Source organism: Vipera ursinii (assembly GCF_947247035.1).
Source record: "Vipera ursinii genome assembly, chromosome: 1".
Classification (NCBI taxonomy): domain Eukaryota; kingdom Metazoa; phylum Chordata; class Lepidosauria; order Squamata; family Viperidae; genus Vipera; species Vipera ursinii.
This window is the reverse complement of record NC_139512.1, coordinates 7,143,180-7,165,154: the sequence shown is the minus strand read 5'-3', so window position 1 is coordinate 7,165,154 and position 21,975 is coordinate 7,143,180. Positions and strand designations below refer to the sequence as shown.

The 21,975-nt window shown below is 43.0% G+C and overlaps 2 protein-coding genes across 2 annotated transcripts in view; one reads left to right on the top strand and one right to left on the bottom strand.

Moving 5' to 3' along the window:
- SUGP2 (SURP and G-patch domain containing 2) overlaps positions 1-763 on the bottom strand; it is a 34,606-nt gene extending 33,843 nt beyond the window's left edge. Inside the window, 2 exon segments of the mRNA XM_083350329.1 lie at positions 258-413; positions 518-763. Coding sequence (XP_083206455.1) covers positions 258-349 — 92 coding nt within the window. The 5' untranslated portion in view covers positions 350-413; positions 518-763.
- Positions 764-896: 133 nt separating this feature from the next.
- ARMC6 (armadillo repeat containing 6) lies at positions 897-20,793 on the top strand. Its single transcript, XM_083363973.1, has 8 exons — positions 897-1,004; positions 6,672-6,798; positions 8,121-8,203; positions 9,010-9,580; positions 11,405-11,550; positions 13,694-13,825; positions 15,842-15,979; positions 19,648-20,793. Exons 2-8 carry the CDS (start codon positions 6,678-6,680, stop codon positions 19,858-19,860), a joined length of 1,404 nt encoding a protein of 467 aa, XP_083220099.1. The 5' UTR covers positions 897-1,004; positions 6,672-6,677; the 3' UTR covers positions 19,861-20,793.
- Positions 20,794-21,975: the final 1,182 nt, after the last annotated feature.

The following is a 21,975-nucleotide window of genomic DNA, read 5'->3' as shown; positions in this document are numbered from 1 at the left end:
AGAAGAGAAGCACCCTCGGCAACCTCTAGCATAAAGCAACCTCCATTAACCAGGGCCGATTTTTTTCCCCCGCTTCTGCGCATGCGTCAAGCGCCTCTACCCTCTCGCTCGCTCGCTCGCCCGCCCGCCCGTCTGCACGCGCCGGAGCTTCTCTGCTGCGGCGGATTTGCACTTTCTCTTTTGCAGGCGGAGAAAGCATCGATCAGGTTCCCTAACTCACCCGGCCTTTTTTTTTTTTTTTTTTTTTTTAAAGCCACCTTTCAATTCTGTCCGGAACCGACTTCGTGCGCACGCGCAACGAGAGGATCTCGTTAAGGAGCTGTGAAATGACGCTATCCCAACAGCGCATGCGCAAAAAAGAGCTTTTTTTTTTCCTCCTCCTTCTGCCGCTCTGCGCGTGCGCGAGGCACTGCCTGGAAAAGAAATTTAACAATCTTTCTCGGCAACTCCGTGGCTGGGCGAAATAAAAGTAAATCTTTTTTTTAAAAAAAAACACGTATCAAGTGATCTTTCTCACCCGTTTTAAAAAGAAAACAGAGCCGATGCTTTCAAACGTGCCGATACACGGTTATTTCGTCAAGTTCACAACTTTAGCCACACCACATCTGGCTTGCAAAAATTCGGGCAACCATTAGGCGGCAGTAAAGAGATCGAGATGCTCGCTGCCTCCTAACGGTCCTCCGCTGTTCTTCTTTCCCCTCCCCCCCCCCGCAGTTCAGTTCCAAGAAGCCTCCATTAACGTCCGTCCCACCCTCCTTTAAAAACCCAGGAGAACCGTGCTGGCGTACGCATGCGTACTTCAATCTCCCCTGCCGTGCGCTGCCATTGGCGAAGTCGCTTTTTTCTGCGTCACGTGGTCTCCATTCTACGGTGGCGAGCTGCGGCCAAAAAGAACGCGTCGCCGCAGTTGCTGCACTTCACTCGTCTTTTTTACGCACCGCCGGGTTTTGGTTTCCTGACAGTCGCGCCGGCCTTGTGGCGAGCGAGGGCGAGGGTCAGAGCAGGTAAGCGAGGCTGCGGAGGGGAGGGTCTCCTTGGCCCGTCCGGAGACCCTCTTTTTTGGGGGTGGGGGTCCCTTTGCTATTCCTCCGCGAAGACCCTAACGAGAAAGAATGCCGTATGTTTGCAGGCGTGCTTTGGCAGGGATTTTTATTCCAACCGGAATGGTGAAAAGCCGCAGGCTTTAAGGTCAAAAAAGAAAAAGTGGGTGGTTTTTCCCCCCAATATATCCTGGGAGGTGACTTTACATTCTCTTGTGTTATTTTTTTAATTTATTTTTAATTTTTAATTTTAATTTATTGCACAGATGACTTTAATTTTAATTTTATCTTAATTTCTGTTATAGGTTATTGTTGTTAGCCGCCCTGAGTCCTTCGGGAGATAGGGCGGGATATAAGTCCCATTAATAAATAAATAAATAAATAAATTTCACTTTTTTTTTTCCTACCAGCCCCGAGGGCGGGATATAAATGGGATTAAAACAAAAACAAAAAAACCTTGAGGTACCACCGTATCACATACACAGTGCAGGTAGTCCTCGACTTACGATCGCAATTGAGCCCAAAAATTTATGTTGCTAAGGGAGGAATCCGTTAAGTGAGTTTTGCCCACTTTTCTTGTCATATTTGTTAAGTGAGTCATGGCAGTGGTTAAGTTAGTCACGCGGTTGTTAAGCGAATCTGGCTTCCCCATTGACTTTTCTGGTCAGAAGATTGCAAAAGGGGATCACATGACCCCAGGGACACTGCAACCGTCAGAAATATAAACTGGTTGTCAAGTATCCAAATGAAAAAAATCATGTGATCATGCTGCACCAGTCATAAGTGTGTCAAATGGTCATAGGTCACTTTTTTCAATGCCCTTGTAACTTCAAACGGTCACTAACCGAACTGTTATAAGTCGAGGACTACCTGTACATCCGTTTTTATTTTTGAAAACCTAATTCTACTCTTTCCTGTCCCTCCTTATCCTCCTAACAACCTCATAGTCTTCTCTGTTTTGAACCCTCAGCTGAATCTTAAAAAGATTATGGGGGGTGATGACTTCCTACGCCGCAGGGTGATTTATAGTGTATTTAAACTTCATAATATAATTTTTGTAAGTCTGTGTGGTCAAGAATTAATCAGCCTTGTAGGTGAGATTCCTAACAGCTGGAAGCACGATGAAAACAAAGTATGGTTCCTTTATCAATACAAAGTTGGATTAGGAAAAAACACCTACAGCTATTTAGGCCAGGGGGTCTTCAAACATGGCCCTTTTATGACTTGTGGACTTCAGCTCCCAGAATTCCTCAGCCAGGCACGCTGAGGCAAATCCTGAAGACAACCTGTGTGGTTGCTGAGAGTAGATACCGACTTGATGGCACATAATCAGTTTAGGTTAAACATTCCTTTGGACACAATATGAATCTAAATTCTAACAAATAGGAACCCGCAAACTTTTATTGCTAAATAATTATCTTTGGATCAAATCTTTGCACAGATAAGACTTAATTGCTAGGAAGGGTCTCAATAGCAATAGTAGAAGATGCTTTCCACTAGCAATGCATTACTGAAAAACATTTGCCTAATGTTCAGGAGATTAAACACCTGGGATGTATATTTTTGCAGTTTCCCCGTCATTCTTGTGTTTTGTTGTATTTTAAATATCTCATGCAGCAATATTTCATTTAATCAGCAGAGGCTAATGTTTTGAATAGGTGTTCCCACTACTGCAAAGTAGGTATTTTTATGACATTCTATAGCATATCTTCAGTTCTAGAGGCTCCCTCTCCCCAACACTCTGCAAGAGTCTTTTTCGGAGTTGCGGTGAATAGTGGAAAGTAAGGTGAACCTGGGTTGATTTGCAAAGCTACAATTGAATGCAATGTGTTTTTTTCATCTTACGTTTACATAATAGCAGAGTTGGAAGGGACCTTGGAGGTCTTCTAGTCCAACCCCCCCTGCTCAGGCAGAAAACCCTGTACCATTTCAGACAAATAGTTGTCCAATCTCTTCTTAAAAACTATATAAAATAAATATCGGGTACACAGAGAGGAGAACTGAGTCTGAATACAACAAGAGCAGTTTAAAAAAAACATACTGTCAGAGTGGTGTATTGATAGCTTGTCATTTAGATACTACGTTCTGATGGATGACCTTGTCTTTCTGAGCATTTCAGTTGCGCACAGTGAATTTCAGAAGCTTTTAATTCCATTCATGAAAGTTGATCCCAAACCTTAATAAGCAGCTTAATTTACCTGGGTCATCTTTGCAAATAAATAAATGTAGATCGTTATGATCTGTAAAAAATAAGCATATATCTTTGGTGTCTTTGAGGATTACAGTCTAGTTTTATCAGATGCATGAAATGTCTTGCTGAGCTATAAGTGTCTGTGTGTATGTGTGTGTGACTGGAAAGGAGAATCATAAAAAGTGAGGCCAGAGGAATGAAATGCAGTAAGCCAAATGATAATAGCTGCATTATTAATAGTGGCTATGTACGAAGACAGGCGATGGTGGTAATGCTTACCTCCTTGCATGAGTAGAGTGTCTGTTGACTATAGTATTTCCCATAATTTATAGCAAGAATTCTTGTAAAGAATAAAATAGGCAATATTGGTTTCTGTAGCATATGACCGCTTTTCCTTAAAGCATGTCTATGCCACAAAATCAGGACAGAAATCTTTAATTCACAGTATTCATAAATGCAATGCGGATCTGAAGTCCAGAAAATGTGCGGGGGCAGCAAAATTGGAAGCTATTTCTGCAAATCATAAAGGTCTTGTTTGGTTGAAATGATATGTCTTCAACATTACAGCAATCAGTATACATTTGAACAGTAGCCTATCGATGGGTGATTTTCATTGTAATCCATAGTATAAACGGATGTCTTTCCTTCGCTGTGTTAAATCATGGCTGCACTGAAATACAGATCATTTAGTGATGCTAGCATGGTCGATGTTAAGTCATATTTGGGGAGGAAATTTCTAAGATGTTTCTTCTTGCAGGGGTAACCTCATTGGACATTCTGCCAAACCACCTTTGGCATAACTTAGCCTGTTTCTCTTGCACTTTCTTTTTTTTTTTGGGCTGGGGGTGGGGAGAAGCTGTTCTGGAGAAAAGCACCGTTGTTTTTCTGCAAAGGAATATCCATTCCCTGTTGCCAGAGGTCAGCGTTGAAATGCAGAGCTGCTTTGCTTCCTTGCATCAACTGAGATCAGTGCTCTGTCAAGCATGATACTGTCTCCTCTGTTCAAATAAAAGGCAAGTGGCTTTGGGCTTTCTTCTTCTCAGCCTTTTCCAGCTACCAGCCATTTAATCAAACTGCAGGAATAAGATATGATAAGATAAGGAACAGGGACCTGAACTGTTTCCTTTCCAGCTCTTTGTTCTGTTATTTTATTTATTTATTTATTTATTTATTGCATTTATATACCGCCCTTTCCCTGAGGACTCAGGGCGGTTTACAGGGAGTTAAAATCAACCATACAAAAGTTAAAACCCAATTTAAAAAAAATTAAATCGACCCTGTACTATTAACTTTCAGACATGTTTACTTTATACTTCTTTGTCCCCAGCTCCTTTTTGGCTGTGCTCTTATCTTTATTTTTTTTTCCAGGCTGAAAAACCAGTGAGTAGAATCTTATTTTTATTGATCCTGCGCTGGGCTTTCGCTGCTTCAGGAACCGTCGTCTTCAAGTAGAATCTGTCTATCTCATACACACGGCTAGGAAGGAATATTTTGATCCCCTGCCCAGAGGTTTAAGAATTGTGGGCCAGGAGACAGTCCTTGGTTGCAGCCCTTCATTCTGCAATAGTTCCCTCCACCCTAGTTGTGATGGCTCCCTCCTAGCTAACATTTAAGAAAGCTGTCAAGATAGATCTTTTTCTGTAGCTCTTTGGGGATAAAGTGCCCTATGAGCGGAGACAATGTTGAGGATGATGTCATGTTTTCTCCCTCCCTCCCTCTTCCCCCTCCCCCCATGGTTTGAGAGTATATGTTTTATTGCTTTTATGAAAATCACCCTAGAGCAGACATGTCAAACACAAGGCCCGGGGGCCAGATCCGGCCCGCAAAGTGGTTTCATGTGGCCCGTGAAGCCATCCTGGAAACAGTGAGGGAACGTCCCCCACTGCCTTGGCCCTGGCCCAGAGACCCTCCTTCTGCCAGAGACCCCCAGATCTGTCCCACTCCTGCCCAGGCCCCCATTGGCACCCTTGATGTGAATGATGTAGAGCTGGCCATGCCCACCCAATAGGCCATACGCACTCTAGCCACGCCCACCCAGTAGACCACGCCCACCCAGACCATACCCGCCCGGCCCCCTGAGGGGAACCGCAATGCTGATGCGGCCCTCAATGAAATTGAGTTTGACACCCCTGCCCTAGAGTCTGTATAGGTGGTGAGCCGGGTTAGTCTTTGATGCAAAAAATGTGGAGTCTGCTGGCGCCTTTTCTGACTTACACATTTTATTAAAAAACCATAAGCTTTTGTGAGCTGCATCTCACTTCATTGGATGCATTGGTTGGTTAGTGTAGAATCTCTGATGAAATAGTACAAATGCAAAAACTAGTGGAAAATAATTGCTGTCATAGTGGAAGAGCCACATGGGGGACACTTTGAAGAAGAATCTGGCGGCTGATTTCCTGGGTGTCGTGTTCCCTTTTCCCCTTCTCTTATTGCTTTCAACCGAAGGCAGCAGAGATTGGACTTTAAAACCTACCACATGAAAACAGATGTGTCCAACAGAGGGCATGTGTAAATTCCTTTTACATCTGGACATACATATCCGTGCCCAGATTGACTGTGCTCACATAGGATGCTTTACCAGGCTGGAAAATACCTGGTAATCTTGGCTAGTACAGTACTAACCTTTTTTTATTAATCTTTTTTCTTTATAGCTTTGTCTATCGTGTGAATCCAGAAAAAGGGTTAATTCAATAGCCAGTATTGTGTGAAACTATGTGTTGTCAGATTAGGCTGGTAGAAGTAGTTCTGGAGACGATGAAACACCAACAAAGCAGGAACACTAGAAATGTTATGGTCTGGGGAGATGTTCAGGTTCCATACTTGAAAAAAAAATGGGACAATTTTTATTTATTAGGAAAATATAAATGGCCATTCAAGAGAATCATAGAATTGCCTATAGTCCATCTAGTCCAGCTTCCCATCCATTGTAGTTCCCAATAGTTAAGATATGGGTTATGGACTAGCATTGATGGTGTTACCTAGTTTGGGTAATGAAATGTCTGCAAGAAAACAAACAAACTTAGAGAGCACAAAAGACCCTGGTTGGGTATGGATTATGTCTGTTCCCTTCTATTGCTCCCAACAACTGATCAGATTTTGTATGTGGAATTTCTGTCAATCTAGAGTTGCTAATACCCACCACAAATATGTTCTGACTTCTAAAAGGTCAGCAAAATAAGGGCCATTGCCTTACTTTGCTGTGAGGAATTCCACTTGATTCATTATGATTTGTATAAAAATAGGATTTATTTTCTTCCTGCACCATCGCATGGCCTTGAATTTTGGCTTTTGGGAGAGAGGGGAGTAACTATTTTATCCATACCTCTCTGCTGCTCATAATTTCCTGGCTTAATTTACTTTTATTATGCCAGTCTCCTTTTATTTTATTTTTTAAAATTGTATCTCTATATAAAATACCTAGCTATCTTTCTTGTCTGCAGGCCAATATGGCAACCAAGCGGATTTCCCAAGAGACGTTTGATGATGTGGTACAGGAAAATATCATTGAGTTTGCAATGGATCCGGAAGAGGCGTTGAATGAAGCCATCCAGCAGTTTGAATCTCAAGGTACGGCATGAAGGATGGGAATATTGACCTACATGAAGTGTCATCTTTTTAGACATAGGCACCAGTTCCAACAATCTCTTGGCTTCCCAGGAGAATTGGTGTGGCTTATGGCAGTCAGAATTACAAGATCCGAGGGGGAAAAATCCCCAATGCTGACAATGATCTGATTTTGTTCTTAAAATAAATATTGTTAAAGTAATCTCAGCATATAAAAATGTTATTATGTGAACACAGTACAGCCGGTCAGCAAAATGCTGGAATAATTTGAGCATCACCTTATAAAAAGCATTTGCCTTGCCCAAAGGGAAAATACAGGTAGTCTTCGACTTACAACAGTTCGTTTAGTGATTGTTCAAAGTTACGTCAGTGAAAAAAGTGACGTGACTGTTTTTCACACTTACAATCATTGCCGCGTCCCTGTGGTCACATGATCAAAATTCAGAGGCTGGGCAACTGGTTCATATTTATGACAGTTGAGTTTCCCAGGCTCACGTGATCACCTTTTGCGTCCTTCTGACAAGCAAAGTCAAGGGTGGAAGCCAGATTCACTTAACAACTGTGTTACTAATTTAACAACTGCAGTGGTTCACTTAACAAGTGTGGCAAGGAAGGTCATAAAATGGGGCAAAACTCACTAAACTCACTTACCAAATGTCCTGCTTAGCAGCGTAAATTTTGGGCTCAAATTGTGCTCATAAATCGATGACTACCTGTAAATTACTAATTGACAATACCAAATATCTTAATGGTCAGGAAGTTCCTCAGTGAGGGTTTTTTTCCAGGTATTGGGAAAAAAATGCTTTTGCCCATCATGATAAGTCTTTAGTACAGCTTTTATCAGATTGAGATCGTGGGTAGCCTTAAAAAGGTAAAGGTTCCCCCGCACATGCGTGCTAGTCGTTGCCAACTCTACGGGCCGGTTGCTCATCTCCATTTCAAAGCCGAAGAGCCAGCGCTTGTCCGAGGACGTCTCCATGGTCATGTGGCCGGCATGACTAGACGCCAGAGGCGCACAGAACGCTGTTACCTTCCCACCGTAGTGGTCCCTATTTTTCTACTTGCATTTTTTTAACGTGCTTTCGAACTGCTAGGTTGCCAGAAGCTGGGACGAGTAACAGGCGCTCACTCTGTTACGTGGCACTCGGGATTCGACCCGCCAAACTGCCGACCTTCTGATTGACAAGCTCAGCGTCCTAACCCACTGAGCCACCGCGTCCCTTAGGTAGCCTTATGGGACCTAAAATCCAATGCATTTAGAGGGATACAATAGGAGAATTACTCTGGAAAACCTGGTCTGATACCTCATTTTATCTCTCCTTTAGGCGTAGATTTAAGTAATATAGTAAAGATGGTATCCAATCCAGCTTCAGAGAATGGCCAAGAACAGAAGCACGTGGTTTTACAGGTGAGTGAGGTGATGCTGTTCAGGAAAGGGCTAGGGATTGTCCATCAGATCCAATACATAGCTGTTGTTAGCTCATCCTCCTATTTGCAGGTAGATCAATGCAGTTAGCTCTAGGACAGGGGTCTTCAAACTTGGCCCTTTTAGGACCTGTGGACTTCAATTCCCAGAATTCATCAGCCAGCGTGCCTGGCTGAGAAATTCTGGGAGTTGAAGTCCAAAAGTCCTAAAAGGGCCAAGTTTGAAGACCCCTGCTCTAGGGACTCACAAAAATAGCACTGTGGATATAGTTTCCCCTTCGTGTATTGCTTGCTCATTGGATACTAGATCTTGGTATAATTTGCCTTAAAATGTAGAAGCTCCATGATCTAGCCTCCTTTAATCTGATATTGCATGGGTGTGTGTGTGTGTATGTGTATGTGTGTGTAGATAGATAGTATTTCCAATGCCATTTTTCAGACCTCATAAAGCAGCTTGCGTTAAGATCAGTAAAATAAAAAGCAATAGAGTTTTTTTTTAAAAGGCAAAGAATGGAATATTTTCAAAGCGGCTTTAAAAGTCCTGGGGTTTAAAGAAAAACAGAGAAGCGGAGCGGTGAGAAAAGCCAAATGCAAAAACACGGAGAGGAAAGATGCAAATGAACAGAAGGGACTGAAGCTGCTGCCATCTGTGCATCCTCCAATTCTGGAAAGGCTTTTAGATGTTTTCCGAATGACTGCAGAATTGAAGAGGAGGAAGATGCAGTGCGGAGAATAAAGCGAGATTCCACTCTTCCCCCCCCTCCCGCCGCCCCTTTCTTTGTCTTCTAGATATTGGACTGTCTCCAGAAAGCCGTCATCGATGCGGATTCAAGCAAGGTAGAGGAATCTTTGGTGAACTTTGCCAGGCAGTGCAGACAGGAGCTGTCGGTCCGTTACCTGGCTGCCCAGAAAGGTGCCTATCCTGCCGTCTTGGCGGCTTGTCGGCTGGCATCAGAAGAGCGATGCTCCCTTTTAAAAGCTCTCCAAACCCTCTCTGCCCTCCTGGACGGCCAGCCTGACCTCCTCGATGTGCCCGGGCAGGAGCTGCTGCTGCGAGTGCTTCAGGAGAGCCGAGATGACGCCGACCTCACTTTGGCTGGGATCCGTTGCATCCGATATGCTTGCCTGAAACACGAGCAGAATCGGCAGGACCTTGTGAAAGGGGGCATCCTTGCCCTATTGGCTGAGGCTATAGTCCGGCACGGGGACCGGGCAGACGTGGTCCGGGAGGCCTGTTCAGGGCTCCGCATCATGACCTTTGATGATGACATCCGGGTGCCCTTTGGCCATGCCCATGATCATGCCAGGATGATTGTGGCTGAGCATAATGGCTTGGGAATCCTGATAGAGGCAGCCAAAGGTAAAAACATCTCCCTTCTCTCTTTCTCTTTCTCTCTCTCTCTCTCTCTCTCTCTCTCTCTCTCTCTCTCTCTCTCTCTCTCTCTCTCTCTCTCTTTCTTTCTTTCTTTCTTTCTTTCTTTCATGCTCCAGGACAGGGACATCAGTTGCATAATAGAGGCCCAGTGGTGGCTCAGTGGGTTAGGACGCTGAGCTTGTTGATCAGATGGTCGGCACTTTGGCGGGTCGAATCCCGAGTGCCGCGTAGCAGAGTGAGCGCCTGTTACTCGTCCCAGCTTCTGCCAACCTAGCAGTTCGAAAGCACGTGAAAATGCAAGAAGAAAAATAGGGACCACTCCGGTGGGAAGGTAACAGCGTTCCGTGCGCCTTTGGCGTCTAGTCATGCCGGCCACATGACCACGGAGACGTCCTCGGACAAGCGCTGGCTCTTTGGCTTTGAAACGGAGATGAGCACCGGCCCCCAGAGTTGGAAACGACCAGCACGCATGTGCAGGGGAACCTTTACCTTTACCTTTTTTTTCTTCTTGTCCCTGTGGTGGATTCTCCAGCTACAGTGGGAGGAGGAGTGAAGAGACTGACAAGCTCAGAGCCCCCTTGCAGAGACCCAGACCTGACCTCCCCCAAGATTCCTAAAGCCCTTATCTGGCTGTCCGTCCCTAAGAGAAGGCAGCCAGTCCTGCGAGATTCTTGTACATAGGTTAGCAGCAATAAAGAAGTAATGCTGATCATCTCACAGTGTCGCTCTGGTTCCTTGCCCCTGACTTTAAATTGCTTTTTGCAAGTTGCTATGGGGACAAAGAACCCTCACCTTCCCCTTGGTGTCCCTTGGTTTCACGTAGCTAAAGCCATAGATACTAAAAAAAACAAACCCGTGACTTTTATTTGCATTTGTTCGTGAGCACTTCAGGGGCCCAAATTCTGAAGCTCTTCCCATGCTCCATGCTTTATTGTCACTTCTGCGATATTGTACAGATAGTGCTCAACATACGACCGCTCACTTAGTGACTGTTCAGAGTTATGAGGGGGCTACTTAACATCTGGATTTGAGGTTCTGAGGGTCGTGACCCCCTCCCCCTCCAGTCCATGAACTTTGGGCGCTTAAGCAACACAACCTCTTTTATGGCTGTTTGCAACACCCTGTGGTCGGTTTTGCCGAAAACTAACATTTACTTCTGGTTTTTGGCAATCGAATGTTATTGCTTGACAAGAGATGAAGAAGTAGCCATTTCATAGGTTAAACTTGTGTATTGCTTTAAGAGATTGAGTTAAGGTTGGGAGGGGAGAAGAGGAGGATTATACCTTCAAGGCCATCTGAAATTAAAGAAGATAAGAACTTGGCGGGTTTTCTAACAGAAGAGAAACTGATTCTTTAAATTAATTGGAGAATATGACTAATGACAAAATTAGAAAGGTGGAGAATTGGGTTTTAACATATTGTGCAAGGGGCGAAGATTTCAGATTCCAGCTTCCTTCGAGCAAGCATTTGCCAGTGTATTAGGTTAAATAAAGGACTTTTAAGGTAAACAATGCCTCAGAGTCACTTGAAAAGCCCATACGTTGGAAACGTGACATCACCCAGAGTGACAACCATTGGTCTGCTTAACAACTGCAACATTTGCTTACTGACTGCCACTTTGCAGCCATTTGCGTAATCGCGACTGCAAAAAAGTTTCTCGGTCGTATTGGTCACTTGTCCAACCCGTTTTATAACAGTCACAGCTTAAACCACGATGGGCAGGCTCCATTATTATTATCATAAGTTGAGGGCTACCTGTACTGCACAGGCAACCATATTGATGCTTTGTCTTTTTTCTCTCCTGCTCAGCCTTCACTGATGACTGTAGTGTTTTGAGTGAAGTCTGTGCCACTTTGGCACGCCTGTCTGTTCGGAATGAATTTTGCCAGGAGATCATGGACCTTGGAGGCTTAAACTTCATTGTGGCGCTGTTGGCAGACTGCATTGAGCACCAGGTACTAAAAACAGCAATAAACACCAAGCACTGCAACAGATTATTTTGTTTCTTTAGGCCAGTATTGCGAACACTAATGGCCAGTACAGAAGGTATCTATGTCTTCAAACAGAGAAGGATCCTTCATACCCCATGTGCTTAATAAACTCTGTTTATGGCTCAGGAACAAACAGTGCCATAGTTCCCAGGGATCTAACTGTCAGCTATCACCCCCTTCAGCAAGGCTGAAACCACTTAGGTAAGAATCTTAGCAACTGCAGATAATCCCAAAGGTGCTTTCTCGAAAGACAAGTGGACTTTTTTGTTTGTCATTGAAGATATTTCGCTTCCCGTTCAAGAAGCTTCTTCACTTCTGAAGAACAGAACTAAAGATGCTTCTTGGATGAGAAGCAAAACATCTTCAAGGGAAGACAAAGAAAGTCCAGTTGCCTCTTGAAAAAGCACCCTTGGGACAACCATGACCTGGATGACTGAGCATCTCCAAAGACAACTGTAGCTAATCCAGAACAAGTTCATTTTAAAGAGAATGGGTCCAAGCTTTGGCGCATTTAACTTTTCATTTTATCATACCTAATGGACAACTTGACTAGCTGGCTAGTTTCCATCCCTCCTTTATTTTTGAAATGATCCAGCTTGTCTTAGTAATTGACTCTCCCATACTTTCTGTCTGTTTTTGAAATGAGCAGGTTGCTGTTAAGGGCATAGGTTTTGGTTGCAGGAAAGGAGGGTATTTTAAAACAGTTAAGCCTATTTCAAGGCTTACATTATACTTTTAGTGTGTCTCCCACCACAGAGTACCAAGAGACGGGTCGCTCAGTTGGAGGTGTCTGTGGCAAGAGAATTTGCAAGCCCAAGAAAGAAGCCCAGTGGAAACGAATATCTTTTGACATCCAAAGTCAAGTGATTGGATTCCTATAACATTCTCAATCACATTGTAGCAGTCCTGGTCTCGCTTGTCTAAGAACCAGGAGGCCCACTGTGTAATGGTTTCAAAATGGTCTCCCTGTGCATGGAAAATAAGTTATTATTATTTATTTATTATTTATTGAATTTTTATACCGCCCTTCTCCCGAAGGACTCAGGGCGGTGAACAGGGCATATAAATAGACATACAAAAGTTAAAAAAAAGGATTAAATAATTGCCCAATTAAAACAATCAGAATATAAAACCCATTAAAACCCTTACGTTCCCCCATCAGGCCAGGCCAGCTTGTTCGAATAAATGGGTCTTTAACCCGCGCCGGAAGGAGCGAAGATCCGGTGCCGTCCGGAGCTCAACCGGCAGTTGGTTCCATAAAGCCGGGGCGCCCACAGAGAAGGCCCTCCCCCTGGGGGCCACCAGCCGGCATTCTCTGACCGGAGGCACCCTGAGGAGGCCCTCTCTGTGGGAACGCACGGGGCGGAGGGGAGTCGACGCCGGCAGCAGGTGGTTGAGCATGCACCCCTTGTTCCAGAGAGATTGTCTGTTTTTCATTGTCACTGGAAGGATGTAGGCAAAATTTTCTGCTCAGTTATTTGGGACTGGTGGGGCTAAAAGTATAAAATGGATGCTCGAGGTCTTGCAGAACGATGTCACCCATGTTGCTATATAAAATACGCCAGAAGTGGGGGGACAGGAATAGGTTTATTTGGGAGCATTTGAAGATACTGCTTTTACCCTTTATTTTGCCAAAAACAGAATAAAGAATATTGGCCAAGATTACCTCTGGTACAAAAGTCGCACAGGGGCAGGAAATTGTCCCTCAAATTGCCCATCTGACTTTACATGAACAGAAATAATTTATAGGTAGCTTTTTCGGCGGTAGTAATAAAAGGTTATCCACATTCTTGATTGTTCCATTGCAGGGGGGTCTTCAAACTTGGCCCTTTTACGACTTGTGGACTTCAACTCCCAGAATTCCTCAGCCAACGTGCCTGGCTGAGGAATTCTGGGAGTTGAAGTCCACAAGTCATAAAAGGGCCAAGTTTTGAAGAGCCCTGTTCTATTGAGTATTTCACTTTTATCAGAGACTGAAGATGGAGAGAGGGATCTTGCCAGGGCTTTCATCCATCACAGATCTCTAGCTCTTGCTTTTTCTTTCTAAACTCTTAACACGTATTCTGAGTTTCTTGGGGACTCTTTCTCATTCTTTCGCAATTTGTAGGAACTGGTGAAACAGGTGCTCAGTGCCATCCGGGCCATTGCAGGCAATGATGATGTAAAAGATGCCATTGTCAATGCAGGAGGAACCGATCTCATTATTTTGGCCATGAGCCGCCACCTTGGCAACCCACAGGTAGGTTGAGAACATGGGAGTGTTTGCACCCAGAGAAAGTAGCTCTGTTTCAAGTGGTCTAATTAGCTGCTACTTCCTTGGCATCTCTGCTGGTGCTAGTAGGAGACCTTGCTTGCCATCAAGTCCATCTGTTACCAAACTTAACAGAAACAACCCACCTATTTTCTCAGTGGGGAAAATGTGATAATCCGGTATTTCCATTTAGGTTAAAAAAAAAAAGAAAAAAGAAAAAAAACATTTCCAGCAAAGGCGTCTGGAAAACTGAATCTGAACTCTTGATAAGGTTGTATATTCATTTGGTACAGCTAGTCTTCAAATTACAACTGTTCCAAGTTATAGCATACACATCCCCAAAGGTACTTATGACCCAGCTGTGAAGTTCCAATGGATGCACACCCACCCACAGTCACATGGCCGCATTTCAGGTGCCCAGCAGTCAGCCTGCATTTACAGCCATGGGCAGCGTCTCACAGTCACATGACTCCAATTTATGACATTTTTTTGCTGAAAACCAGCATTTGCTTCTAGTTTTCAGCAAAAAATGTTCCATAGCAAATATTGGGCCCTAATGACTGCCAACAACAAAAAAGGGTCAGGCTGTATTACAGTTGTAATTCAAGGCCTACCTGTAATGAATGCAAAACTGATTTAAATAGGAATTATTTCTTTAGTTTACTTTTTTAAAATGCAAGAAATGGGGGGGAAATGATAAACAAATGCAAACTGGGTTAATTTCTGTGTAATATATCTATGCTCGTTTCCCTCTCAGGAGTTGTGTTACCTTTCCTTGGAATGAACTCACATCCCTGTTTGATATGATGGTAGCAACTATATCTGAGATTTTAAAAATGACTAATGTAACAGAAGGAATAAAGTAAAAGAAGTCTTGAGGGATGAAAAAGTATGACACTGCAAGAAAAAAAAGCTGTGTATCATTACTTTAGATTCACACTGAGTTTCAGAGAATGCAACCTTAGGCCTGTAACAGCCTACCTGATTATAAAATATAATGAATAGCCTCCATCAGTGTTTCTCAACCTTGGCACCTTTAAGATGGATGGACTTCAACTCCCAGAATTCTCCAGCCAGCCATGGAGTTGAAGTCCACCCATCTTAAAGTTGCCAAGGTTGAGACACACTGGCCTACATGATTACAAAATGTAATCATACGCTATGACAGGCTTATTTATGGCTGCATTCCCTGCAACTCTGTGTGTGTGTAAACTTAAGAAATGCAGCTATATATCAAATATAATTCATTATAACTTTCAAGTACCTAAAGTATAAAAACAAAATTTTGGGTTTCACACATTGCACTAGCCCAGGCATGTCAAACTGCCAGCCCACGGGCCAGATGCATCATACAAAAACTGCACCCACCCCATTGCCGTCAATGGGGGAAAAGTCATGATATGTCATGTGACATCATGTGACGTCGCAAGTTTGACATTCCTGCACTAGCCTATGATGTAGTTATTTTGGTGTAGGGTGATATTTGAGATAACCCTTGCCCCCTGCATGAATGGTTTAGGCCAGGCATATTCAACCAAAGGCCTGTGGGCTACATACAGCCCTGGACAGCTAGTAACACGGCCCACACGATAATTAAAAATATTAAAAATATAAAGGAAGTTTGTTGTATGTATGTATGCATGCATGCATGTATGTTATGTATTATATGCATCCTAAGACAATTCTTCTTCATTCAGTGTTGTCCAGGCAAGCCAAAAGATTGGATAACTATGGTTTAACCAGAGGTGGGGAACTATGGCCCCTTTATGATTTGTGGACTTCAACACCCAGAATTCCTGAGGCAGCATCACTGGCTCAGGAATTCTGGGAGTTGAAGTCCACAAGTCATAAAAGGGCCATAGTTCCCCAGCCCTGGTTTAGGCCGTCCCAGCTTGCTTCTATCGATGGTTTAAAAGTCCTGACTTAGAGCTCAGGTAGCGAATGTTTCAATATTTGGAAACCGGGTAGTATTTTGCTAATGGCTCTACTCCTTCTTGCTGTTAGGTGTGTGAACAAAGTTGTGCGGCATTGTGTATGCTAGCATTGCGCAAGCCAGAGAACTGCAGAGTCATCATGGAAGGCGGGGGAGCCTTGACAGCTCTGCAGGCCATGAAGACGCACCCCAGGGAAGTTGCTGTGCAGGTGATGTCATTATTCCCATACTGGGACCACAGCTCTTTTCGTGCTTTTCAGCCAGTCCATTTAGATAGATAGATGATAGATAGATAGATAGATAGATAGATAGATAGATAGATAGATAGATAGATAGATAGATAGATAGACAGACAGACAGACAGACAGACAGACAGACAGACAGACATGGATGGACTAGGTTAGACAGATGGTATAGATCAGGGGTGTCAAACTCAATTTCATTGAGGGCCGCATCAGCATTGCGGTTGCCCTCAGGGGGCTGGGTGGGTGTGGCCTGGGTGGGCGTGGTGTACTGGGTGGGCGTGGCTAGAGTGCATATGGCCTACTGGTGGGCGTGGCCAGCTCTACATCATTCGCATCAAGGGTGCCTATGGGGGCCTGGGCAGGAGTGGGACAGATCTGAGGGTCTCTGGCAGAAGGAGGGTCTCTGGGCCAGGGCCAAGGCAGTGGGGGCCGTTCCCTCACTGTTTCCAGGATGGCTTCGCGGGCCACATGAAACCACTTCGCGGGCCGGATCTGGCCCCCGGGCCTTGTGTTTGACATGTCTGGTATAGATTTTTCATTTCTTTTATTTTTTTCTTTGAAATAAAGAGTTCCCTGTTAATACCATAAGGCCAAAAGAGTTATTATTTCTTTTTTATTTCCAGGGATGACCTACCACAGAAAAATGAGAGAGACAGATTCTTAATTATGAATGAATTGATTGTTACACACACACACAGACACACACACAGACACACAGAGACACACAGAGTGCTTTTGGTAAAACAGAAAAATCATGCTGTAGAACCGATCTGTAGCTATGGCAACAGTCTCTGATTTTTCCCTCATAGAAATTTCTGGTGGAAGCTGCCTTCCTGTTTTGCCCATGAAAGGCATTCCTGTTTTCTTTCCCCATTTCCAGAGTGCTGTCAGATAACTTTTATGGGATTTTGTTAAGGGATTTTGTTATGGGATTTTGTTCTCATCGTCCCTGCACAACCTTTCTGACTTTCCTGTTTCTATCTCTGAGAAAACCTTGGGGCAGGACTGTCCCCTGGGAATGGATATGTAGGATGTGGACTGCAAATAGCTTGAGATCGCAGAAGGAATCGGGAAACACCAGCTAATTCCTCTCGACTACTAGATTAGTGTTTCTCAATTTTGGCAACTTTAAGATATGTGGACTTCAACTCCCAGAATTCCACAGCCAGCCATGCTGTCTAGGGAATTCTGGGAGTTGAAGTCCATATATCTTAAAAGTTGTCAAGGTTGAGAAACACTCTACTAGATAATTGCAATACCTCCATGTCCTTCCCCTGCCAATTTTACTGGATTTGTTTTCTCTTTAAAACCAATGTTTAAATCTTATTTTTAATTTTTTCAAAAAAAATAATTTTATTTATTTGCTGGGCTTATATTCTGAACACTTGGAGGCCTTGTTCTGTCAGTAAGATTTAAAAGATAAATAAATACTTACTGTTGCCTGGGAACAGAATAAGCACTCTATTTAAATAAACCCCCCAGACTGCAAGGAAACAATTCTGAGCATACCCATTTGAAACCTGTGGGAAAAATCAGGTTTAATACCCTTTAAAAACCCGCTAGGGTCTATATATCGAACAAGCATGATGAAAATGCAGAGTACTGCAAGTGTATTTGAGGAAGATGGGCAGTATACAAATATGAAATATAAATGAATAAAGTGTTCAGATTGTGACTAAGTACCCAGTACTTATTAAAGAATGTTAACCATTATCCAAATACATTTGATTGTTATCCAAAAACCCAGAGGGTAGCTTATTTGTTGTTATCCAAATACCTGCTGGGGGTAGCTTATATCAAAGCAGTATTGTATCTACTCTTAGGAAATATAAAATATATTAGAAAAGGTAATTGGTGTATCTTGTAACCCTTCCAAAAAGCATCACGAAAGATCTGTCAGGGAAATTAATTTCAGCCTTGGGAATCCTGTGGCAATGTGATGGTTGAATACATGAATGTCACTTAAAACAGTGTTTCCCAACCTTGACAACTTTTAAGACATGTGGATTTCAATTCACAGGATTCCTGAAGCAGAATTTCCCACTCTTAAAATTCCATGGATGGCTGGAGAATTTTGGGAGTTGAAATCCATACGTCTTAAAAGTTACCAAAACTGAGGAACACTGACTTAATTTGTAGTAACATGGGTCCTCTCCTACCAGTTTATACACTTAAGAGTTGGAGGAAACAAGGGGAGATGGATTGGGGCAGTGTGGGTGGAAGAATAGATCTAAGATAAGCTGGGAGTATAGCCCTAGGTTAGCCACTGAGAGTGAGAGATTGATGAATTTATTAAGAAAAGTTAACTTGAACTGTAATAGTAAGGGAACTTGCATAAAACATATTTAAAGTTATTTAATAAAAGCTAGAATTCTAGTAAGCATACTGTTTGGTATCTTCTCTAAATTCCACCAAGGCATGCCACATCATACACAGGTAAAGAAAGGAGGAAAAGTAAAATCCATAGGGTTTAGTGGTAGCAGCAAAACTAATAGATCCTTTAGAGCAGGGGTCTCCAAACTTGGCAACTTGAAGACTTGTGAACTTCAGCTCCCAGAATTCCTCAGTCAGGCATGTTGGCTGGGGAATTTATTTATTTATTTATTTTATTAGATTTATATACCGCCCTTTCCCGAAGGACTCAGGGCGGTTTACAGGGTATTTAAAAGAAGAAATACAAAAGTTAAAAACAATTTAAAAATTACATCAATCCCTGAAAAAAAAGTAAAACCCCCAATTAAAATTAAAATTAAAATTCAGGGAGTTGAAGTCCAGTTGCCAAGTATGGAGACCCCTGCTTTAGAGGATAGGACAAGAGTTTCATTTTGAAGCATAAAAAGAGAAGGAGCCCAAAATGGAAATTATACAACAGGTTATTGCAAGAATTCTGCTATTACACATGAAGAGTTTAAACTACTTTTGTGGTTGGAAAATAATTTGGAGAATCAGACGAGTGGAGTGCAGAAAAAAAAAGCAGGGCTAGACAAGTGTCTGCAGCTAGATTCCCAGGTGATTTGCAGTCCATTATCAAGGCCTGAGCAGTGACAGCGGTACTGGCCTTCTGGCTGTAATAATATAAATTGTTTGACTGTCCTAAACCTATCTAGACTAGAAAACACCCAAGCTGAAAAGGTCCTATTAGAAAAAAGGCCAATGGAGGAGAACCTCTACCCTGTTATAAAATTTATTTTCATCCCGCCTCTATTATTTTTTACATACAATTCAAGGTGGCAATCATACCTTATGATCTTTCCTTCTCCTATTTTCCCTACAACAATAACCCGGTGAGGTGGGCTTGGGCTGAGAGAGAAAGGGACTGGTCCCAAGTCACCCAGCTGACTTTCATGCCTGAAGTAGGACTAGAACTCACAATCTTCTGGCGATTGGCCCAAAGTCACCCAGCCAGCTTTCACGCCTGTGGAGGGACTAGAACTCACAGTCTCCTAGTGATTGGCCCAGAATCACCCAGATGGCTTTCATGTTTTAAGGCAGGACGAGAACTCATGACCTCCCGGTTTCTAGCCCGGTGCCTTAATCAGTAGACCAAACTGGCTGTCTCAAAATAAAAGTTCATAGACTCTTTATTAGTCCCGGATAATCACATCTGTCTTTTTCCTTCCTTTTCTCTCCAGAAGCAAGCTTGTATGCTGATTCGCAACTTGGTCTCGCATACTCAGGATTTCTCCCAGCCCATCCTGGAGATGGGAGCTGAGGACTTGATCACCGAAGCCCGGGCAGCCCATCGGGACTGTGATGATGTGGCCAAAGCTGCCTTGAGGGACCTGGGCTGCAAAGTGGAGCTGCGGGAACTCTGGACAGGCCAGAAAGGAAGCCTGGCCCGTTGAAGTCTCAACCCCCTCCCATTGGGCAGCACCTGTGAATGCGGAGCAGGAGAGGGAAGCAAAGATTGGAATAAATCCAGACTGAGCAGTTGAAAGGAGAAAGTGCATTGATGCCTCTGGGATTGGATAGGACTTAGTTGCTGCAGCAGGAGGCCCGTGATCCATACTCTCTTGCATTCGGCTTCTGGCCCAGGCTCCCTTTTCCCTGTGTTTTGTTGGCAAGGGTCCGTGAAGCAGCCTTTCTGTCAAAGATAGGGTGGCAATGCTATGCCAACGATGCCGCCGTGCAATGATGCCACCATGTTCAAGAAAGGGAGACACCTGCAGTGTGTGTACGAAAACTCTAGCGTCTGTACAAATGGTCTCAAAAAGATTTTAGCAACAAAAGGAAGGAGGGGAAGAGCGGGTGGTGGGACCCATGTTTGGCTTCTGTCTTTGAATACTTCCCTCTCCTGCCCTGCAGGTTTCTGTTACTCAAGTAGGCCTTTGTTACCGTGACAACCGTTGAGCTTACCAGCTTCCTGCTGTAATGCTTCCATTTGTTGGAATATGCTGCCTGAAATCCTGATCTACTTTTTCTCCTCAGCCATTCCAGTTGTTTCCGTGTGTCGTCATGCTGTTCAGCCAATGCATGCTGCCTTTTTTTTTTCTTCTTCTCTATAATTGTTCCCTCCCTGCCCTCAATTTTTTATAATAGTAGATGTGTCACCTGACTAGGGGCAAAAGAGAGGTTGAATAGTGTGGGATCCTCGCATTGCGCACTTCAAAAATATCTGTACTCCTTTTGAATAGGTATTTAAATCACATTTCTAGCCCGTGAGGGCTGTGCCCTTTTATTTCTTTTCCTTTTTCTGCCTTCCTGTCCCTGTGATTAGTGAAATCCAGGATGAATTAGTTCTCCAAAATAGGACTGTTTAAATAAACCAGTGTAATTTATGCAAATGGAAATGGTTGAACTTTCCTTAATGTATAATTTGGGTTGCCTGTGCAAAAATTGCCAGATACGATATATAAAAATATACACGATCCTATTTGTAGCCAGGTTGCTTCTATTGTGACCTAGTTTTGATTTTTTTTCTTTTGCTCATAAACCAGAGTGATATACACAGGGCTTTTTTTGTCATAGAATGCTCAGAACGGAGTTCCGGCACCTTTTTTGGATGGAACCTTGTAGGGTAGGCAAGGCGGGTTGTATGACATGTGTGAGTTCCGGCACCTTTTTCTTTTACAAAAAAAGCACTGGACATACATATACTTCATTCCGGATATTATTTAACCAGACAGACTGGTGAGATTGTTTTTTTTATTGAAAAGTTTTACAATACATTTTATCTTTAGCAAAACAAAACCCCTCCCAACCCCCTCCCCTCCCCCCCTCTTCCCACTCTCCAGCCCTCCCCAACCCCTCCCTCCCTTTCCCCTCCCCCCTCCCCCGACTTCCCAGAGCTGAGTACAGGGTATAAAAATACAAACAATCATAATCTAACTTATGCAAACAATCCTAAACTATTTAAACTATCGCACTTTAACTCATATAGATAAACTCCAAACGTATATATATCATATCAGTAATTATTCAAATGCAAAATAATACTTTTTAGTCCCATATTTGCTCCGTGGTATCTCTCTGTTACAAATAGTCTTTCAGGTGCACTAAGATCTTTACCATATCCTCGAAATTAAAAACTTTACAGTCCATTCTTCTGTAATCAGTAATTCTACTTTTTTACTAGAAATCTTACTGCCATAGTTAAATTCAACATCCATTTAATATCCACCACAATAATATCAATAATACCCAATAAGAACAATCACAGACAAAACAATTTTATATCAATTATTAAAAACTATTCTTTCCAACTGGGCTTTAAATTTCCATACTAAAACCAAGTTTATACAACCTTTCCTTCTCCTAATATATTATACAGCTTAAAATACCATACACTACTTTCCAAACTTAAATTTTTTTTTATATAGTCACATCATTCTTATATTTTCTATTACATGTTTCATTATTACCCATAAAGATATTACAAGTTAACTTTCATCTATAATTTTTCCCAGAGTTGCACCAGAGCATATCACAAAGTGTATACCTGGAACAGAATATCCACCTTC